The 22,781-nt window shown below is 40.2% G+C and overlaps 1 protein-coding gene across 1 annotated transcript in view; it reads right to left on the bottom strand.

The window, feature by feature from the left end:
* LOC103207414 (centromere protein P) overlaps window positions 1–22,781 on the bottom strand; it is a 617,074-nt gene that overhangs the window by 587,906 nt on the left and 6,387 nt on the right. Inside the window, exons 2-3 of the mRNA XM_042782559.1 lie at window positions 11,133–11,314; window positions 4,158–4,246 (exon numbers count right to left, since the gene is read on the bottom strand). Coding sequence (XP_042638493.1) covers window positions 4,158–4,246; window positions 11,133–11,314 — 271 coding nt within the window. The remainder of the gene's footprint in view (window positions 1–4,157; window positions 4,247–11,132; window positions 11,315–22,781) is intronic.

Genomic DNA, 22,781 nt, shown 5'->3' with positions numbered 1-22,781 from the left:
AAGACCTCTTTAAAGTGTTAAAGACCAAAATATGTCACTTTGAAGACTAAGGTGTGTCTGACCCAAATCTCAAATACATGTGAAATTTGGACAACGAATTAGAAAGATCACAGAAGAACCGATGCATTTGAAGTATGGTGCTGGGAAATATTGAATATACAATGGACTGCCAGAAGAACAAACAAATCTGTCTTGGAAGAAGTATAGCTGGAATACTCCTTAAAAGAGAGAATGGACAGACTTCATCTCTTATACTTTGGTCACGTGATCAGGAAGGACCTGAAGAAGGGTATCATGCTTGGTAAAGTAGAGGGTCAGGAAAAAAGGGGAAGACCCTCAAGGAGATAGACAGACACAGTGATTGCAACAATGGCACAAGCAAGCATTGTGATGATGGCACAGGACAAGACAGTGTTTCATTCTGGGCTACACAGATAGGGTCGCTACATGTCAGAAGCAACTCAATGGCAACTAAAAATAACAGTTTCTCTAAAGATAATGCATAGAGTGATTGTAAAGTTAATGTATATCTATAGCAGAACAAGGAGCTCTAATGGCACAGTGGGTAAGGCATTTGGCTGCTAATCAGAAGGTTGGCAGTTCAAACCCACCACCTGCTCCTCAGGAAGAAGATGATGTAATCTACTCCTGAAAAGATTTTACAGCACGTGAATCCCAGTGGGGGTCACTATGAGTCAGAATCAACTAGATGGCAGTGGGTTTTATTTTCCTTATAGCAGATAAAACCAAGGCTGCTATGACGCCTTCAATTGGTTTCCTGGGCAACGTATACACCAAGAATGATGGACTTGGAGGCTCAGGCTTAGGACTCCACCAGCAGGCCACAGGTTGCACCACTCTGACTTCAACATCATATTAGCTACAAAGAAAGAAAAGGCAAATGCCCAGACTATATAATCTTATGTAAGACAGACAACATCCAGAAGATCCTGGGTCACCCACAGGAGAAGCACAAGGATCCTGGCACAAAGTGTACTTCCCAAATGACACCAATCCATTGGCTCCATATTCTATTTTAGTCTTTAGCAAATGATCTATGAGGTCAGAGAGAACAATAGTATCACCTTGGTGACCCTGTACGCTGCCCCTAGGCTGGTGGCAATCTGTAAATAGTATAACTGCCGTAGGGCAGCTTATTAACACATACCCCTCATACGTGAAAATTCTGAACTATGTTGCCTATTCTGTTCAACAGACCTTAGCAGTGCCACACTGTGGATTTTTGTGGTCTCCTTGGTAATATGGAAAGCTGCCACTCTGAGGTTGGATACAAACTGGGAACTTTGTCAGCAAATGAGAGCCTAGATATCCCTCTGGCCTCCTCAGCCTGCTAAAGCCAGTGGTGGTAAGTTTGACTATGGACTATCAAGAAGACAAGGATATACTATAAGTCCAGGTACCTGGACCAGGTACTCTTGGCTAGTGAGGGTGTGATTGTCTGATACATAAAGAGAAAAGATCCTGCCTCTCTGACAACAATTCCTGTCCCATACAGAAAGGGACAACTTGAGATTATTTTTGTGGCTGAAAATACAGGTGGCCAGGACAAGAAGGAATACTGCTTTAGTCTCCAATCTGCACATGAATCTTAACCTGCCTGAGAGAAAGTAGCACGTCCAAAGTATTAGGTTTTTTCTTATTTTAAACTGCTAAACTTCAGGAAACTTTGTGAAGCAGCAATACATAACTAATACAGCTGGCATTTCAGCTAACTCTCAAAGTTATCCAGGACTGTTGTCATGACATCAGAGGCTTACACTGAGAGCCTAGGAACATCTTGATATCTGCCCTCCAATAAAGTATCTATGACTTCACAATGACCCCATCATATGCAGTAGCTGCAGTATTTATACTTAAAAACCTTTTATGGTCTTACTATAATGAAATGTGCAAAGACCTGGAGTTAGAAAACCAAAAGGGAAGAACACGCTTGGTATTTCTCAAGCTGAAAGAACTGAGGAAAAAATTAAGCTTTCAGTTGCAATAATGAAAGATTCTATGGGCAATATATTCAATGATGCAGGAAGCATCAAAAGAAGATGGAAGGAATACACAGAGTCACTGTACCAAAAAGAACTGGTCAATCTTCATCTACTTCAGGAGGTGCCATATGATCAAGAACCAATGGTACTGAAGGAAGAAGTCGAAGCTGCATTGAAGGCATTGGCGAAGAACAAGGCTCTAGGAATTGACGAATACCCATTGAGATGTTTCAACAAACGGATGCCCCACTGGAGGCACTCACTTGGTTATGCCAAGAGATTTGGAAGACAGCTCCTTGGCCAACTGACTGGAAGAGATCCATATTTGTATTCATTCCAAAGAAAGGTGGTCCCACAGAATGTGGAAATTACCAAATAACATCATTAATATTGCACACAAGTAAAATCTTAAAATGGTTGTAGCATTATATTGACAGAGAACTTTCAGAGGTGTAGGCTGGATTCAGAAAAGGACACGGAACAAGGGATATCATTGCTGATGTCAGACAGATCTTAGCTGCAGGCAAAGAATACCAGAAAGATGTTTATTTCTGTTTTATTGACTATGCAAAAGCATTTGATTTTGTGGGTCATGGTAAATTATGGATAACTGAGAAGAATGGTAATTCCACAACACTTAATTGTGCTCATGAGGAACTTGTACATAGACCAGTAGGCTGTCATTAGAACAGAACAAGGGGACACTGCATGGTTTAAAATCAAGAAGGGAGTGCATCAGGGTTATATCCTTTCACTATACTTATTCAGTCTATATGCTGAGCAAATAATCCGAGAAGCTGGACTATATGAAGAAGAACGTGGTGTCAGGATTGGAGGAAGAATCATTAACCTAACAACACAACTTTGCTCACTGAAACTGAGGACGACTTGAAGCACTTACTGATGAAGACTGAAGAATACAGTCTGCAGTATGGATTATATCTCAATATAAAGAAAACAAAAATCATCACAACTGGACCTATAAACAGCATCATGATAAATGGAGAAAAGATTAAAGTTGTCAAAGACTTCACATTGCTTGTTTCTACAATCAACACCAATAGAAGCAGAAGCCAGGACATCAGATGATGTATAGCACTGGGAAAGCCAAATGCAAAGAACCTCTCTCAAGTGCTGAGGAGCAAAGATGTCTACTTGAGGACTAAAGCGCAACTGACACAATCCATGATATTTTCAATCGCCTCATACGCATGTGAGAGCTGGACAATGAACAAGGAAGATTGAAGAAGAATTGATGCTTTTGAGTTATGGTGGGGGTGAACAATGCTAAAAGTACCATGGATTGCTAGAAGAACTAATAAATCTGTCCTGGAGGAAGTGCAGCCAAAAGTTCCTTGGAAGCAAGAATGGCCAGACTTCGTCTCATCTACTTGGGTCATGTTGTCAGAAGGGACCATTCCCTGGAGAAGGATGCCATGCTTAGTAAGGTGAAAAGTTGATGAAAGAGGAGAAGGCCATCAAAGAGATGGACTGACACAGTAGTTGTGGCGATGGCCTAAAGTATAGCAAGGATTGTGGAGCTGGCGCAGGACAGGGCGGTGTTTTGTTCTGCAGTGCATATGGTCACTATGAGTCAAAGACAACTCAACAGAATCTAACAACAAGTTTCCTATGCTGATGTACCACAAATACTGTAAATAAGTGGCTTTACAGAACAGAAATTTATTTCCTTACAGTACTGGAGGGTAAAAGTCCAAATCAGAGTCTAAGCCATATGGATTTCTTCTATGAGCTTCTCTACTAGTTCTCCTATCTACCAGCAATTCTTGGTGTTCATTTGCTTATAAGGTCTCATAAATCTTCACACGTCATCTGTCTCTGTATTTGTCTTACATCTAATTTGCCCTTACTGAATTTAGCACCCACACTACTCAGGTATGAACCAATTAATATAATAGAAAATCCTATTTCCAAGCAAGATTACACCTAGAAGTACAAGGAGCTATAATTCAACGCATATTTTGGGGGGATACAATTTAATTCAAAATAGTATCACATTCTATGAATGTGCTACAAGGGAGAGCTGGCTCATGGACTCTTCCTCAGATACACCACTGATAGAGGCTGGGATAGGGAATTACTTATTTCATAGCAGAAGAATCACTGTTATCATAACATACACCTTTAATTTACCTGAATTTCCAGAATCTGAAATTCAAGCTGAAAAGTAACCGTGAGACAATTTCCTGATAATCTGTGGTTTTGTAGAATTTTCTTTGTATCTGTAAATCAGAAAACAAAACATTTGGTTGTAAATAAAATTTTCTGAAAATACCTATTTTTTGTGAATATTTATAATATATATGAGAATTTATTTGCACCAAAAAAGTCTGGAAATGTGTAACAAATTGATTACTTTTGCAAACTATATTGTCTAGTTTTCAATTATACCAAGATAAGAAACAGAAATATACCAGTATAATTGTAGACAAGTTTTAATCACGTTAACTCTTAGAAGTTTTTAATTTTTTCAATATGACACAGTACTAGTTAAAGCTAAGAGATTGATTTCACATATTTACAAAACTCTCTCTCAAAACCCCACTAGAATGATAATGAAAGTATTTTTTTAATAAAACATACATGAACATACATGCACTTAAGTCATAATATGTCCTAGTCTTAAATATAAAAAAATCTAACCCACTGCCGTCAAATTGATTCCAACTTGTAGGGACCCTATAGAACAAAGTACAACTGCCCCATGAGATTTCTAAGGATGTAAATCTTTAAGGAAGCAGATTACCTCATCTTTGTCCTGTGGGTGGCTGGTGGGTTCAAACTACCAATCTTACAGTTATCAGGTGAATGCTTTAAAGACTGTGTCACTAGAGTTCCTGATTTTACATGTACAGCTCAATAATAATTTTTACATATATGTACCCAACCAAACAAGGCAGTCTGGTGGTATAGTGCCTAAGGCATTCGACTGCTAACCAGAAAGCTGCTAACCCACCAGCCATTCCAAGGAAAGAAGACTGGGCAATCTACTTCTGTAAAGATTTACCACCTAGGAAACTGTGTTAGACTCGGTTCTCTACAGAAATAAAACCAGTAAAGCTTATATATAGAGAGAAAGAGAAATTTATCTTAGGAAAATGGCTCACAGACTTATAGAAGCTGGCAAGTCCAAAGTTCTTGGATCAAACGTCAAGCTGGAGGCTCTTCCTGACTCAGGCAGCTGCAATGGGTGAGGAGCTCAAGGTTGGCTGGGAGTATACTGGCTGTTGATTCCAACAAATAATGACTCCAAGATCTCCAGGCCAAATGGTGGATTGTTCACTCACAGACAGTTGTAGGCAGCACAACAGAATCCCAGTCCACAGAAGAGTGTCTCCTTTCCCAGGATGTCCATAAATATACTGGAAGGAGGCCATACCCCTAAGGAAACTTCCTTTCAACAGATTGGCTGCTCAAAACATATTCATCTGAACCCATCATTGGAATAACCACATCACAGCTGCTTAAACCATACAGAATTGTGGTCCACCCAAGTTGACACAGAGCTGCAACTATCACAGTCCACCCCTTGACAACCTGGTGGTTGTGCACATCTTCTTAACAATATATAATCTCTAAATAAGGACAATTATACTCATATTTGTGCCAAAATGATATATTAACACACGTACAATCCAAACGCATTAAATTTATTCACATTTCACAATTCATAACAGAAGGAAACAAAAGTATTTGATGCACATATACAATGAAGAAATATAACAATCACAGTCCTCGTTTCTGCAACTGGTCATGTGGTTGCAGTTGATATTTAGAACTACCTTCTTATACCACCCATTCTGTATTTCCCTTACCCTCAGCAAGCATCTCAGCTGGCTGTGGTTCTTTGACTGGTGGTGTGACCCAAACCTTCATTCCTGAAGGGTCTGGGCCATTAACAGTCATATCATAATTGGGCTGCTGTAATTTTCCATTGACTTTAATCACAGGCGATGGTAGTACTAAGAGATGTCCTAAAGAGTCTCCTGTATCCAGACATATTCTTCACCTCCACTATGTAATGTCAATCCAATTCTCCCTTGGTAATCAGGATTCATCACACCAGATAGTACACTAATGCCCTTCTTTGTCTGTTGATCCAGAGGCATGAGGAAGACAAATGACTGGGTGGCATTCTTAATTTCCAGTTCAATGCAATCAGTATTGTGTCTTCCAGGTGGGAGTGTTCCTCCCTTTGGGACTAACATGTCCACACCCCCAGAGCATAGGGTAGCAGGGACAGGAAGCAAAACTTTTTTGAGTGAGTCACTAGGGGTAATAGTGAGTGGTACCACTCCTGTTTCCACCCCTTGGTTCCTGGACCCGTGAATCCTGGAGAAATAGCACTGTATATTGGACACTGTTTGAGCATATACAGCCTCCTGAAGAACACTGCCCCAACCCGTCAAGGTACTGCCACCTAGCTGGCACTGTAATTGTGTTTTCAGTAGGCCATTCCATCATTCTATCAACTGAGCTGCTTCAGGATGACGGGGAACATGGTAAGATCAGTGATTGCATGAGCATAGGCCCACTGTCACACTTCATTTGCTGTGAAGAGAGTCCCCTCATCTGAACCAATGCTGTGAGGAATACCATGATGGTAGATAAAGCATTCTGTAAGTCCACAGATGGTAGTTTTTGCAGAAGCACTGTATGCAGGGTAGGCGAATCGATATCCAGAGTAACTATCTACTCCAGTGTGGTGTAGTAAATTACTTAGTGTGGGTTTTCTAGCCATAAGTCTTTATAAACTGTGTGGTGGAATTTGCTGTGAGCAACTGAGGAGCTCCTGATTGTAAAAGTTATCCACCTGGGGTATTTATGTTGGGCATAACACAAAGCAATGTTCTGGGAGGTTCCTGCTCTCTCTCAGGTGCTTAGAATTCTGATGTTATGATTGGCTAGTTTGGCCACTCTGCCAGGCTCAAAAGGAGGCCTCCTAGAGACAGAAGAAGTCTCTCTCTGACTGCTGGTTGAAGAAGACATGCTGCTGAAAGAGACATGCGCTCCTGAAAGAGACACATGCTGCTGGGAAAGAGACGCAAGAGACACACATTGCTGAGTGAGACACCGAGGGACAGTCACTGTTGGGATAGAGACTGTGAGAGACTGTTAGGAGAGAGATTGTGGGCTGGAAGAGAGACTGAGAGTTTTCCCTGAACTTGAATTGTAGCCTGGTGCTTCCCTAATAAACCCCTTAATCTGTGAGTTCTGTGTGGCCACTGCATCCAGTAAGAAGAAAATGCTGTCCTTTCCATGATGGAAGTGGTCCAATGTAATCAACCTGCCACCAGGTTGCTGGCTGATCACCCCGAGGAATCATTCCATATCGTGGACTCAGTGTTGGTCTCTGCTGCTGGCAGATTGGGCACTCAGCAGTGGCGGTAGCCAAATAAGCCTTAGTAAGTGGGAGTCCGTGTTGTTGAGCCCCTACCTAACATCCCTCCCCGCCCCCATGGTCAATTCGTTCATGAGCCCACTGAGCAATGACAGGAGTAGCTGGGGAAAAAAAATGGCTGGTTTCTGCTGAACATGTAATCCTATCCACCTGAATGTTAAAGTCCTCCTCTGCCGAGGTCACCTTTTGGTGGGAATTCACATGAGACACAATTATCTTTACTCCTCTGGTCTATTCAGAGAGGTCTATCCACATACGTCTTCCCCACACATCTTTGTCACCCATCTTCCAATCATGCTCCTTCCAAGTCGAGACCATCCAGCTAACCCATTAGCCACAGCCCATGAAACCATATGTAATCGCACATCTGGCCATTACTTATTTCATGCAAAGTGAACAGTCATATGCACGGATCGAAGTACTGCCCATTAGGAGGATTTCCCTTCACCACTGTCCTTCAAGGATGTCCTTCAAGGGGCTGTAGTGCTGCTGCTTTCCACTTTAGAGTGGTGCCTGCATAGCATGCAAAACCATTGGCATCGATTGTACAACCAAGCAACATGAATTCTTTGACAACCTCAATCTTTTTCTCCATTTATCGTGATGCTGCTTATTGACCCATTTATGAGGATTTTTGTCTTCTTTGTGTTGGGATGTAATCCATACTACAGACTGTGTTCCTCAGTCTCCATCAGTTAAGTGCCTCAAGTCATCCTCACTTTCAGTAAGCAAAGTTGTATCATCTGCATACAACTTTGGTTGTTAATGATTCTTCTTCCAATCCTGATGCCACATTTTTCTTCATACAGTCCAGCTTCTCAGATTATTTGCTCAGCATATAGATTAAATAAGTATGGGGAAAGATACAACCCTGACACACTCCCTTCCTGATTTTAAACCATGCAGTGTCCCCTTGTTACTTTCGAACGACAGCCTCCTGGTCAAGGTACAGGTTCCTCATGAGTACAATCAAGTGTTCAGGAATTCCCATTCTTCTCAGTGTTATCCACAATAGCCAACAACAACTGACCATTACACACATGATGATATAACCCAGAAACCAACCCATCTATGCAACTATACAAAATAAATAAGCCTACAAGATTGTAAACAGGGAACCAGAGACATCCATTGACAAATGAGGACAACTACAAACCAAAAAGAGGGAAAAAACTATGTCACTACAGAACTTCTAGATGGTAGGGATGTCAAGACAACTACAAGATAGAATGGACTGTTCTAAACTTGGGAAGAAAACTATAAATCACAGGGTAAGCTCAAAGAAAAATGATAAACCTTCACATCAAAATAAAAAAGAGGACCAGCACAAATACTAAAACAATAGCAAGAAAGAAAGTGATAACACAATTCATAAACAAAATGAGCTTAGCATAGAAAATTATATGGAACAAAGAAACAGACACCACAAAAAAGCACATAACAAAAATGACAGCAACAAATTCATATTTGCCAATAATTACGTATCTGACAAGGGATTTATCTTTAAGATTTATAGAAAACTCCAACTCCTCAACCAAAGGAATTAACAATCCAATTGAAAAACAGGCAGAAGACATGAATAGACACTTCACCAAGAAGGATATTCAGGTGGCCAGCTAATACGAGATGCTCACAATCATTGGCCATCAGAGAGATGCAAATCAAAACGAGATACTGTCTCACCCCAGCACTGATGGCAAGGTTCAACAAGACAGAAAATAACAAATCCTGGCAGGGATGTGGACAGTGCTGGTGGGACTGTGAAGTGATACAACCACTGTGGAAAGCAATATGGCGATTCCTTAGAAAGCTGGAATTGGAGATACCATTTGACCCAGCAATCCCATTACTAGGTATATATCCTAGAGAGGTGAGAGCCAGAACAGGAACAGATATATGCACACTCATGTTCATCACAACACTATTTACAACAGCAAAAAGATGGAAACAACCTATGTGCCCATTAGCAAAGAGTGGATGACCAAACGATGGTATATACACATAATGGAATGCTATGCAGCACTAAAGAATAATGTAGAGTCTGCAAAACACCACATAATATGATGAACTTAGAGGACATTATGCTGAGTGAAATAAGTAATCACAGAAGAACAAATGTAGTATTAGTCCGTTGTTGTGGAGGGTCAAGGAAAGGTTTATATGAAGGGGAAACTTTGTTGGTTGCCAGGGTTGGGAGGGGAGGGGAAGGAACAATGCAAAAAAGAAAAAAATGCATTGACCCATGTCACTTTAGTTTTGTGTATTTCACTGTACATAAACTATATTTCAATAAAATGCACTAAAAAAAATAATAATAATCCACTGTGCATCACTACCCCTAATCAATCCAATTGGAAATGTGCTCTTAAGGAGCTGTACCAGTTGACAGTAGACTCAGTGGACAGTGGTACAACCAGGAAGTTGTACTTGCCAAGAGAAGGGGCAGAGCCTGGCCCAGAGAAGTGGCAGCCAGGAGAAGACGGAATATTTTGGCTCTTAAAGCTACACTAGCAGAGGGCATTTCTGCCTCAAGAGCTTTAACAGCAGTGCTGTTCTGACCAAAGTTGTCTTTATTGCAGAAAAGAGACATATGTACTGCACCTTAGGGACCTTTACAGACTTTGCCCAGGCACCTTTTCTTAATGCTGCCTTTTACTTCTACTTGTATCCTATCTAATTATATCCTGTTACTAGCCTAATAAACTACATAACCTAACCCTGAGTATAGCTTACGAGCTCTGTGAAACATTACATCAAATTATCAAACCCAGGAGAGAGAAAAACAGTGCCATGGTAGGAGCAACTGCAATTAGAAATAATGGTGAAAATGGAAAGCAGGGATATATATGACCTCTGCCTCACAGGAACCAGAAGCTCTGGTGGTAGTGTGAGTAAAAGCATTTGGCTGCTAAGCAGATCAACAGTTTGAAACCACCAGCTGCTATGCAGGAGGAAGATGAGGCAATCTACTTCTGTAAAGATTTACAGCCTTGAAAACCCAGTGGGGGTAACTATGAGTCGGAATTAACACAATGGCAGTGGATTTGGTTTTGGTTTTTCATAGGAACCAGCTTTACACTGATTCTGATTCACAAAATTATCCTTTCAGCCCCCTTAAATAAGCTGTTCAATACCTTCTAAGGGTTAATCATTAGGTTTATTTCAGTGGAAAAGTCATGAACCCCTTCTAAAACTCATTCCCGCTTTAGAGAATGTGACCCTTGTCAAAAGTTTCTGACACCCAGTTGCACAGGAGAATTAGTTTCCCCTAATCTGTTAGTGCATCATAAAACCTTGGCCAGAAATCTGCCTTCTGGCAAAAACATAGATGGTTAAACACTGATTTTAGCCAGAGGCCAAGATATTTTGGCATAGAACATTGTAGATGACCAGAGAGGCAGCTTTTATGTTAATGATAAACTTGCAAGATTTATAAATTGGTGGTGCTGTCCTTACAATCACTTACTTCTATTATTTGACTATTAAGTTACTTGATAATAGGGACTGTCTCTCTCTTTAAATATCTGCCTCACACAGCTTTTAAGACTATTATGCATACTATCATGTCCAAAAGACACTCGGCTAAACAGGTTTACACAACCATACTTTCAAATAATTACCTTACAGAATTTTAATTCAACATTATGACTACCTATTCACAATAATGCAAGCTTCAGTAATATTTATAGGTTAAAATTAATGCTTACTTTTTTCTGTTATCTTAGTGCTTGTTAGGTCCTCTGTTTTCTTACAGTACTTTCGTATGCTGATGCCAAACATGGTATTTAGAAGTGAAAGTTCTGATTCTAAATGTCCAAGCTGTCTTCTCAGATCTTTTGAAGATTCCCATCCTTCAGACTCTGATTGGTGTGTTTCCTTAAATGATTTTCTAAAAAGTGAATATCAGAAATAATTATTCAAATGAGGAAACCACTAAGAAGTGTTTTATATAATATACCCAATTTCCTTTTTTTTTTTTTCCTAATTACCCACAGTGTTAACATCTCACTTCCCACTTCTTCCCTGTGGTTACTCTTTCCCTATATCCTTCTTATCTATGCATTCCTGCCTCCCTCCCTTTCTCCCTGGGCAAATGCTGCTCTTTTGATCTCCCAGGGTTGATTGTTGTAATGAGTGCATCTCCCACATGCACTTGTTCAGCTAGTAGGCCTGTCTATTGTTTGACTGAAAGGTAAGCCACAGGAGATTAATTCCAGGCATGAAGGATGACTTGGAGCCATAGTCTCAGGGGTTTCACCAGGCTCTTATCAGACCAATAAGCCTCATCTTTTTTATGTTTTTGAGTTTTATTCCACATTTTTCTCCCATTCTATACAGGATCTCCAATTCTGATCTTTTTCTGAGTAGTTAGCATTGGTAGCCAGCCACTATCTAGTTCTTCTGGTCTCTGGGTCATATAGGTTGAGGTTCTCACGGTCCATTAGTCCTCTGGACTGTTTCCATGGTCTTTGATTACCTTTACTCTTCTTTGCTCCATTAAAAAAAAAAAACAGTAATTGCCACTGAGATGGCTACTCATAAGCTTTTAAGACCCCAGTCACTACTCAATGAAGTAAGATGTAGAACAATATTTTTGTATATCATGTTGTGCCAATTAAGCTGTGACTATAGTCCCCAGCCTGAAAGCCCAGTGACTTACTCCCTCAAGGTGCTTATTTCTGGCTGAGAAGTTATCCTAACTTTGCCTCATGTTATGGTTAAACTGTATATGGACATTTTAAAGCACATACAAACACATATGTAGGAATACTGTCTGACAAACCTATGTAAGGTTATGAGTATATTACCATTTGTCTATCCATACCTGTCTCTCTATGCATCCACCCATAGATTGCTGTTACTGATAATGCAGTATTGTGCCTGCCATGAAATTTGCCTCATTGTCTGTACCTCTTGAGCACCTCTCTATGTCTTCCTTTTCTACAGTAATATCATGCTTAGTGATAAACCATTCTCATTTTCTCCCCCTTATTCTCTTCCCATTGAAACTTCATAATAATTTTCTCAAAAACCAAATGGCTACTAAAACAATAAACTTTAATGTCAACATAATATAAATGCAGTCAAATGATAATAAAAGATTTCTACATATCAGAAACACCTTTAAAATAAATCATCATCAGAGTACTTGGCAAAATTAAAAAGTCACTTCTAGTCCAGGAATTTCCAACCTAAATATCTGACATCCCAAGATATCTCAAATTTTTTAAAAGATGTTTTGAAATTAAAAATTAAACCCAAATAGCTAACTTTAATTTCTAAAATGAACAATTATAAAGCATGTTATAATGAGTTTTGTAAGGAAATCTAAAAATACAGGGGTAAAAATTACACAGGAATAAGAAGTAGTATGATCTCTTTAAGAAATTCTATAGTCATATATTCTTCACTGATAACATATATTTCTATTTTGCTTTTTAAAAAGAACAAAATTAATAATCACATTGGATGGTGTTTTACTTTTTGTCACCCTTTATTTCCCCCTTAAATGCTATGCTACATTGTATAATGTTGACTTCTACTGCCATCTTAAAACATTCCTTTTTTGGATTCTGAAGCATAAGTCTTTTCTTTAAATCTTGGATCCTCCACAGTCTCTGCTTCTTGCCTCCAATCTTAGACAAAAAGTAACACTCCGCCCTCTGCTATCCTAAGTATGCATTTTCTCATTCCAGAGGAATGCACAAGGCTATACCTCAATGCTAGTAACTCCTAAAATATACCTCTAACCATGTATTTCTTCTCACAAGATTACTGTTGTTGTTAGCTGTGGTAGTTAAGTTGTGTGTGAACTTAACCAGGCCTGGTTTTGAGTGGCTGGGCAGCTGGATCTAATTATTCCCCATGATGAGACTGGTAATCAACTCTACGGTGGAATCTACTATAAGCAGCTGAGTAGCTGTCTTAGGGATATGGTCTGCTTCCAGTATATAAGAAGAGAGCTTTGAGAAAAGTCTCTGAGCTTTTTGGCATGCTTAGACCCTGCATGTAGCTGGGTCTTCATTTAGAAGCCTGCTGTTTTGCCTGCTAATCTTGGGATTGTACCATTTTATCTGTCAACCTTGGGTTTGTCAGCCTCAGCAGCCAGCAGCTATCTGAGTAAAAAGAAGCCTCCAGCTTCCATGGGCCAGGAGGAAGAGGCAGAGCTGAAGCCCACGATCAAGGGGCTTTCAACCAGCCCTTACAGCTGGCACTTTAAACCTGGACTTCTAGCCTCTGAAAGTGTAAGAGAATAAATCCCTGTTTGTTGAAGCCACCCATTTGTGGTACATCTGTTAGAGTGGCACTAGGTAACCAAAACATTAGCTGACATCAAGGTCGCCCCAAACAATAGTGACCCCATGCACAACAGAATGAAATGCTGCCCAGTTCCACACCATCCCTATGATCGGTTGCATATTAGACAGCTATGATCCATAGGGTTTTCATTGGCTGATTATAGGCCTCTCTTCCTATTCTTAGTCTAGAAGCTCAGCTGGAATCTGTTCAGCATCATAGCAATATGAAAACTACCATTGACAGACAAGTGGTAGCTGCACAATGTGCCTTGGCTGGGAATCAAACCCAGGTCTCCCACATGGAAGGCAAGAATTCCACCACTCAATAACCAATGTCTAAAACCTATTGCTATCAAATCAATTCTGACTCATAGTGCACCTATAGGATGGCAAATAATTGGCCCATAGGGTTCTCAGGGCTGTGATGTTTACAGAAGCAGACTTACCGTATCTTTCTCCTGTGGAGCAGTTGGTGGATTTGAACCACCAACATTCTGGCTAGAAGCTGAGCACTTAACCACTACACCAGCAGGTCTGCTTACCAATGCCTGTTGTTGTTAGATGCCATGAACTCATAGTGACCCTATGTACAACAGAAACACGGCCCAGTCATGCACCAGCCTCATAATCCTTGCTATACCTGAGCCCATCATTGCAGCCACTGTACCAATCCATCTCACTGAGGGCCTTTTTCACTGACCCTCCATTTTACCAAGTATGATATCCTTCTTCAGGGAATGGTCCCTCCTGACAACATGACCAAAGTAGGTGAGATGAAGTCTGGCCGTTCTGGCCTCCAAGGAACATTCTGGCTACACTTCTTCCAGGACAGATTTGTTAGTTCTTCTGGCAGTCCATGGTACTTTCAGTATTCTTCACCAACACTCCAATGTCTATATCCTACCAAATATGCTTCTCCAAAAAAATCAGCTCTTCCTTCAAATTTCTGCATTTTTTTAAATGTTAAATCCTTCCCTTGATCTCTCAAGCTCCATATATGGGAGTTATCTTTGGCTCTTTTACTCTCCTCACATCTGAACAAATTGTCATCCTTTCTACTCCCTCTTACCACTATCCCATCTCTTCTATTCTTAATTCCACTACATATTCTATTCTTTTAAGACCTTAAATCTCGAATATAGAGAATAAACTCAGTATTCTTTGCATCTCAGTATTCTTCGCATTGCAAATCTAAAGATTACTTTAAAAATTTTGTTGAACTAATCATTTAAAATATTAACATAAGTATATTGTTTCATCTGAGAGACCACCACACTTTCTTTTGCATTTGCCATTGCAAAAAGGGTGTAGTGCTTCTTCTTCTGACCTCTAAGTTCATGAGGGGGAAGAAAGATCCAGAACAAACATCAACAGGCCAAGGCTGATTCCAATGAGGCAGAGGTCAGACATGCCATCACTCTCCAAACTTTTTACCAATCTTGACACCAACCGTCCTTTCCATGCGACTTTACTTCTCTGCTAGGTTCAATAATTTGATGCAATGGCCACACAGAATTCATAGACAATACTCATGATTATAGGGTTCATTAGGTATGTAGCAGGTTACCATTCAGACTCAGGAACACTCAGGATACAATTCTTCAATCAAAGCTGTGCTCCCAGTATACTTTCTTTTGCCCCTTAACCTCTCTGTCTGGCCTCTTGCCCTATTCAGCCCTACTCAGCCCAGGGAGGCACCCAACTTCACCAGCAAGCCTCCTTGCCAAAGGCACTTAGCTATCTTGCTCCATTGGCCAGGAAGCCCAGCACTCTGTCTCTTGGTTCTGTTGATTCCACTGTCACTGTCCCTCTGCCATTGTCTCAGTGCAGGGATCTCAGATCCAAGGACATGCTCTACTGCTGGCTCTTCCTCTGTCTTGATGCTAGTGAGATCTCCCTTTCCTGCATCTGGAATGGCTCGTTTTAATCCTGGTGGGATGTCAAAACTGACCAATACCCATATTAGGGTTCCATACACCATATTTCCATGGTACTATCTCCACACAGCCACTCCTCGGAAGGAAGATGGGGCAATCTACTTCCGTAGTGATACTGCCTCGGAAACCCAAGGAGGGGTCGCTATGAGTCGGGGCTGACTCGACGGCAAACAACAACAACAACAACAACAACCTCCACAATGCTGCCATGTACCATATTTACATTATTAGCAAGCTATCCAATTACCTTGGTGGGACACAAGCACTTCACATTTGCATAGTCCCATCCAGTCATCTGGTGGGAGTCACAAAGTCCAGAGCTAGAAGAGCAACATTAAGCAATTCACTATATCACAGACATCACCGTTAAATGTCATGAAAAAAAATATATAGAAAGCAAGTGAGAAAAGAACAGAGACAATCTTTATATTTAATTATGAATTACTGCTACAAGAACATCAAATGATATAATAGCATGCTATAGGAGCTCTGGTAGCATAGTGCCTAAGACACTTGACTGCTAACCAGAAGGCTGGCGGTTCAAATCCACCAGCCATTCCTCGGAAGGAAGATGGAGCAATCTACTTCCGAGTGATACTGCCTTGGCAATCCAAGGAGGGGTCACTATGAGTTGGGTCTGACTCAATGGCACATAACAACAACAGGTAAAAACATTTCAAAGTACTTCAACAGAGCAAAGTAATAAGGGAGCTAAGTCATCACATTACAGGTTATCTCTGGTGGTGATAGAGGCCCTGGTGGCACAACAGTAAAACATTCAGCTGCTAAATGAAAAATTGCTTGTTTGAATCCACCCAGCAGCTCCATAGGAGAAAGACCTGGTGATATGCTTCTACAAAGATTACAGACAAGAACCCCTATGGAGAAATTCTACTTTATCACATAGGATCACTGTGAGTCAAAAATTTACTCAATGGCACCTAACAACAACATGCAGAACTCAAAAAAACAGAACCTATATATTCTCATTCCTAGCAGTAATTTAGGAGCTCTGGTAGCACAGTGCCTAAGGCACTTGACTGCTAACCAGAAGGCTAGTGGTTCAAACGCACCAACCACTCCTCGGAAGGAAGATGGGGCAATTTACTTCCGTAGTGATACTGCCTCAGAAACCCAAAGAGGGGTCGCTATGAGTCGGGTCTGACTTGACAGCACATAACAACAACAACAGCAGTAATTTACTTTGAACAAAAGTCTACTTCAATTAAGGATGTTAGTTTTGACTGTTTGGGGCTAGTTTGTATATAATTGGCTTTGGAGTTTCATTATTAATAACAAATTTGTAGTAGATAAAAATATTTTTTCTCAAAAGTTTTTTTCTCACAAGAAATATTCTTACTTTAAAATGAATCTACACATGATTCCACTTTCAAAGTCTGCTAAGAAGAGTTATTACGAGCCAAGCTCTATTCTAAATATACATTAACTCAATTAGAAAAACCAAACCCACTGCCATCAAGTTGATTTTGACTCACAGCAACTCTATAGGACAGAACAGAACTGCCCCATAGGGTTTCCAAGGCTGTAAATCTTTCAGAAGCAGACTGCCTCATTTTCTCCCGTGGATCAGCTGGGGATTCAAACTTCAGACCTTATGGTTAGCAGCAAATACTTTAACCATTATACTACCAGAACTCCTTATTAACTCAATCAGTCCTCATATCTATCAAAAACTTAGGTACTAATTTACCATGGAAGAAACTGAAGCACAGAAAGTAGAGGTCACTTAACCAAGATCACTCAGCTAGTAACAGAATCATTATTTGAAACTAGGGAATTTTGCTAAAGACTGTTAACATGGATAAAGCTGAACACAAGGTCCAATTTCCCTATCCATCCAGCCATTTTAAATCACTTAAAAAATAGTTGGCTACAAAAGTCCTATGTCCAATTCCACTATAAACAAAAAAACCAAACTCACTGTCGTAGAGTTGGATCCGACTCATAGCAACCCCTCCTTGGGTTTCCAAGGTGGTATCACTATGGAAGTAGATTGCCCAATCTTCTTTCCAAGGAGATTTCACTTAAGGTATGAACATTGTTGACTGACATTTAAAGTCTTCCTCAGTTTGGACCCTTCCTACTTTCCCAACTTCATTTTTGAAAACTCTCACATTGCATTCATAATCTACTAATCTATCTTGGACTAATTATGATATCTTATGGTCTGTAAAAAAATCTTTTTTTTCCCCATAGTATGAAATAATGATTCTCAAACTTTAAAGTATGCACAGAAATCATCTGGAGAACTTGTTAAAATGCAGATTCTGATTCAGTAGGTTAAGAGTGAGGCTCAGTGGTGTCACTAGTGTTGATGTTACCCAGTGTGGTAACTCATAGTGTCACCACCACCTCCATGGACCTCCTCCTATACTAGACCATCTAGAATCCTTAGTAATGTTTACTATCAATTTTAATCATAGAACAATATGATAAATACATACAGGCATATGAGTTGAACATTTACCTCAAGTAGATACACTCCTTGGAGAGAACAATCATGGGAGAAAGGTCAGCTTATGCACAGGGAGACTGCTCGGGGGCAGGAGTGTATGGAGGGATGGACACTGGGAAGAGGTAACTATGGGGAGGAAGTAGGAGGGGAGCTGTTGCATTGTGGTAAACTGTGGTCAATGACATGAGACAAAGTATATATGAACTGCTGTATGGAAAGTGAATTTGCTCTGTAAATCTTCACCCAAATCACAATTAAAAAGAAAAATATGATAAATACAGTTGTAAATTGCTTTAAAGTAATTTTTTTAGATTATACTAAAACTAACAATAAAACTATTTTGTACAATCTTCCTACACTGAATTACTACATTGGTTACAAAATTATTAGTAACTAAGTGGAAGCCTTCTTTTATTTTTCTCCTCCTTTTCCTCTAATTACTGCTTCATTCTCCAAAAAGTTATTTATAGAGGCTCAGAATACTACTTACCACAATAATGTAACTAAAACACCACAAAATTTGACAAAACCACAATCATAAAAATATTGGCAGCAACAAAAACAACAGTGTGTGCTAGTAGTGCATGAAGATGAAACCACCAGATTCAAAGCATCATTGTAAATGGACAATAACACCAACTTTGACCAGAGCACATTGTTGTCGTTAGGTGCTGTCAAGTCCTCTCCGACTCATAGCAACCTTATGCACAGCAGAATGAAACACTACTCAGTCCTTGCCAGCTCCTTGATCCTTGCTATACCTAAGCCCATCGTTGCTCTCACTGTGTCAATCCATGCTGTTGAGGGCTTTTTCACTGACTCTCCACTTTACCAAGCATGATATCCTTCTCCAGAGTATGGTCCCTTCTGATAACATGACCAAAGTAGATGAGACTTCATCTGGTCATTCTTGCTTCCAAGGAGCATTCCAGCTCCATTTCTTCCAGGAGAGATTTTTTAGTTCCTTTAGCAGTCATTGGTACTTTCAGTAGTCTTTACCACCACCACAACTCAAAAGCATCGAGGCTTCTTTGGTCTTCCTTACTCATTGTCCAGCTCTCACATGCATATGAGACTGAAAACACCATGGTTTGTGTTAGGCACACGTTAGTCTTCAAGGAGACATCTTTGCTCCTCAGCACTTGAAAGAGGTCTTTTGCAGAAGACTTGACTAATGCTATGCGTCGTCTGATATCTTGACTGCTGCTTCCATTGGTGTTGATTGTAGGATGAAGTACTATGAAGTCTTTGGCAACTTCAATCTTTTCTCCATTCATCGTGATGCTGCTTATTGGTCCAGCTGTGAGGATTTTTGCTTTCTTTATATTGTGGTGTAATCCAAAATGCAGACTGTAGCTTTCACTCTTCATCAGCAAGTGCTTCAAGTCATCCTCACTTTCAGTAAGCAAAGTTGTGTCATCTGCATATCTCAGGTTACTAATGAGCCTTCCTCCAATCCTAATGCCACATTCTTCTTCATATATTCCAGCTTCTCAGGTTATCCGTTCAGCATACAGACTGAATGAGTATGATGAAAGGATACACCCTGATGCACTCCCTTCTTGATTTTTAACAATAAAGTACCCCCTTGATTTATTCAAATGACAGCTTCCTGGTCTATGTACAGGTTCCTCATGAGTACAATTAAGCGTTCTGGAATTCCCATTCTTCTCAATGTTATCCACAATTTGTTATGATCCACACAATCAAATTCTTTTGGATAGTCAATAAAACATAAGCAAACATATTTCCGGTATTCTTTGCTTTCAGCCAAGATCCATCTGACATCAGCTATGATATCCCTCGTTCCACATCCTCTTCTGAATTCAGCTTGCATTTCTGGAAGCCCTCTATCAACATACTGCTGCAAATGTTTTTGAAATATCTTCAGTAAGATTTTACTTACATGTGATATTAATGATATTGTTTGATAATTTCCACGTTTTGTGGGATCACTTTCTTTGGAATGGGTACAGATGGATCTCTTCCAGTCAGTTGGCCAGGTAACTGTCTTTCAAATCTCTTGGCATAACCAAGTGAGTACCTCCAGCACAGCATCTATTTGTTGAAACATCTTGATGGGTATTCTGTCAATTGTTTTTCTCCAATTCCTTCAGTGCAGCTTCGACTTCTTCCTTCAATACCATTGGTTCTTGATCATATGCCACCTCCTGAAACGGATAAGGATTGACCAGTGTATTCCTTCCATCTTCTTTTGATGTTTCCTGCATCATTCAATATAATGCCCATACAATCTTTCAGTATTGCAACTCGAGGCTTGAATTTTTTCTTCAGTTCTTTCAGCTTGAGAAATGCCAAGTGTGTTCTTCTCTTTTGGCTTTCCAACTCTGTGTCTTTGCACATTTCATTATAATAATTGACTTTGTCTTCTCGAGATGCTGTCTGAAATCTTCTCTTTAGGTCTTTTATCTTGTCACTTCTTCCATTTGCCTTAGCTACTCTTTGTGCAAGGGCAAATTTCAGTCTCTTCTGACATCCATTTTGGTCTTTCCTTCCTTCCCTTTTGCTTTCTCCATGGATGATGTTCTTGATGTCATCCCACAATTACTCTGGTTTTCAGTCACTGGCATTCAATCCACCAAATCTATTCTTTAAATGGTCTCTAAGTTCAGGAGGGATATATTCAAGGTCATATTTTGGCTCACATGGACTTTTTAATTGTCTTCAACCTCAACTTGAACTTGCATATGAACAATTGATGGTCTATTCCACAATCAGCTCCTGGCCTTGTTTTGGCTGAAGATATTAAGCTTCTCCATGGCCTCCTGCCACAGATGTAGTCAATCTGATTCCTGTGTACTCCATAAATCCACATGTATACCCATCGTTTGTGTTGTTGGAAAAAGGTATTTGCAATGAATAAGTCATTAGTCTTGCAAAATTCTATCATGTGTTCTTCAGCATTATTTCTATCACCAAGGCCAAATTTTCCAACTAACAGTGATTTTTCTTTGTTTTCAACTTTCGCATCCAATAATTAGTAATTATCAATACATTTTGACTGCACATTTGGTCAATTTAAGACTGCAGAATTTGGAAAAATCTTCAATTTCCTCATCTTTGGCTTTGGTCATTGGTGCACAAATTTGAATAGTAGTATGAACTGGTCTTCCTTATTGGTGTATGGACATTATCCTATCACTGACATCATTGTACTTCAGGACAGATTGTGAAACATTCTTTGTGACGATGAATACCATGCCATTGCTCTTCAATTTATCATTTCCAAGAAAGTAGATCATATGGTTGACTGATTCAAAATGGCCAAAACCAGTCCATTTCAGTTCACTAATGCTTAAGATATCAATCTTTATGCATTTCATCTTTAACAACTTCTAATTTTCCTAGATTTCTTCGTACATTCCATGTTCCAATTATCAATGGATGTTTGCAGCTGTTTCTTCTCATTTTGAGTTGTGCCACACCAGCAAATGGAGGTCCAGAAAGCTCTACTTTATCCACATCGTTAAGGTAGACTCTACTCTGATGAGGAAGCTCTTTCCCAATTGTATTTTGAGTGCCTTCCTACCTGAGGGACTCATCTTCTGGCACTGTATCAGACAATGTTTCAGGGCTATTCATTTCACTGTTATTCATAAGGTTTTCACCGCCCAATTCTTTGAGAAGTGGATGGCCTCGTCCTTCTTCTGAGTCTGTCTCACACTGGAAGCTCTGCTGAAACCCGTCCACCATGGGCAACTCTGCTGGCGTTTGAAACACCAGTGGCACACCCCCCAGCCTCACAGCAATACACAAGCCTCAACAGTACAACAGACAGGCAAGTTCCTATCCCTTAGCCTTCCAATCCAGCTCCCACTTTCTGCCTAGAGGCTCTCCCCGTCACCTGTTCGGGCCATTGCCCCTGGCTCCGGCTGCTTCATTAGAAGGCTCAAAAAGTAAATTAGCATAGAGTTTTAGCCTTGTATTGGTACATGTAAGCCAGGCTTATGAAAAATGTTTTTGTTGTTATAACTAATGGTGGTACAGCAAATTAATACAGCTTTTCTAACCACAGCTTTTGTGACTTCCACCAGATGACTGGGTGGAACTATGCAAATGTAAGGTGCTTGTGGCCTACCAACAGGACTGGACAGCTTATTAATAATGTGAAGAGGGACACAGCAGCCTTGTGCAGTGCGACCACAGAAATACAGTGTATGGAGCCCTAACATGGGGATTGGTCAGTTTTGCCATCAGCTAGGCTAAAAATGGAGCTCTGGTGGTATAGTGCCTAAGGCTTTTGACTGCTAACCAGAAAGTTTGCGGTTCCAACCCAGCAGCCACTCCTCAGAAGGGAAGCCTGGATGATCTATTTCCATAAAGATTTACCACCTCAGAAACCAAAAAGGGTCACTATGAGTCTGAATTGACTCAATGGCAGTAAGTTTGTTTTTTTGAGGGTAAGAAGGAGCTACCTCAGAGTCAGAAAGTATGATCTTACTACCATAAAGAGAGAAGAGTCAGGAGTGAAACATGTTCTTGTACCCAAGATCCCTGAGCTGAGAAAGCATAGACACAGGAGCAGCACAGGCAGCAGTACCACTACAAGACAGAGCATCAGGTTTCCTGGCCCATATAACAAGAAAACTGAGTGCTTTGGGGCAGGCTTACTGGTGGAGTGGG

The sequence above is a fragment of the Orycteropus afer genome, unplaced genomic scaffold (assembly GCF_000298275.1).
Source record: "Orycteropus afer afer isolate SDZICR_OR568_19922 unplaced genomic scaffold, OryAfe1.0 scaffold00368, whole genome shotgun sequence".
Taxonomy (NCBI): domain Eukaryota; kingdom Metazoa; phylum Chordata; class Mammalia; order Tubulidentata; family Orycteropodidae; genus Orycteropus; species Orycteropus afer.
Note: the sequence above shows the minus strand (reverse complement) of the source record. Positions and strands in the feature narration are given on the sequence as shown.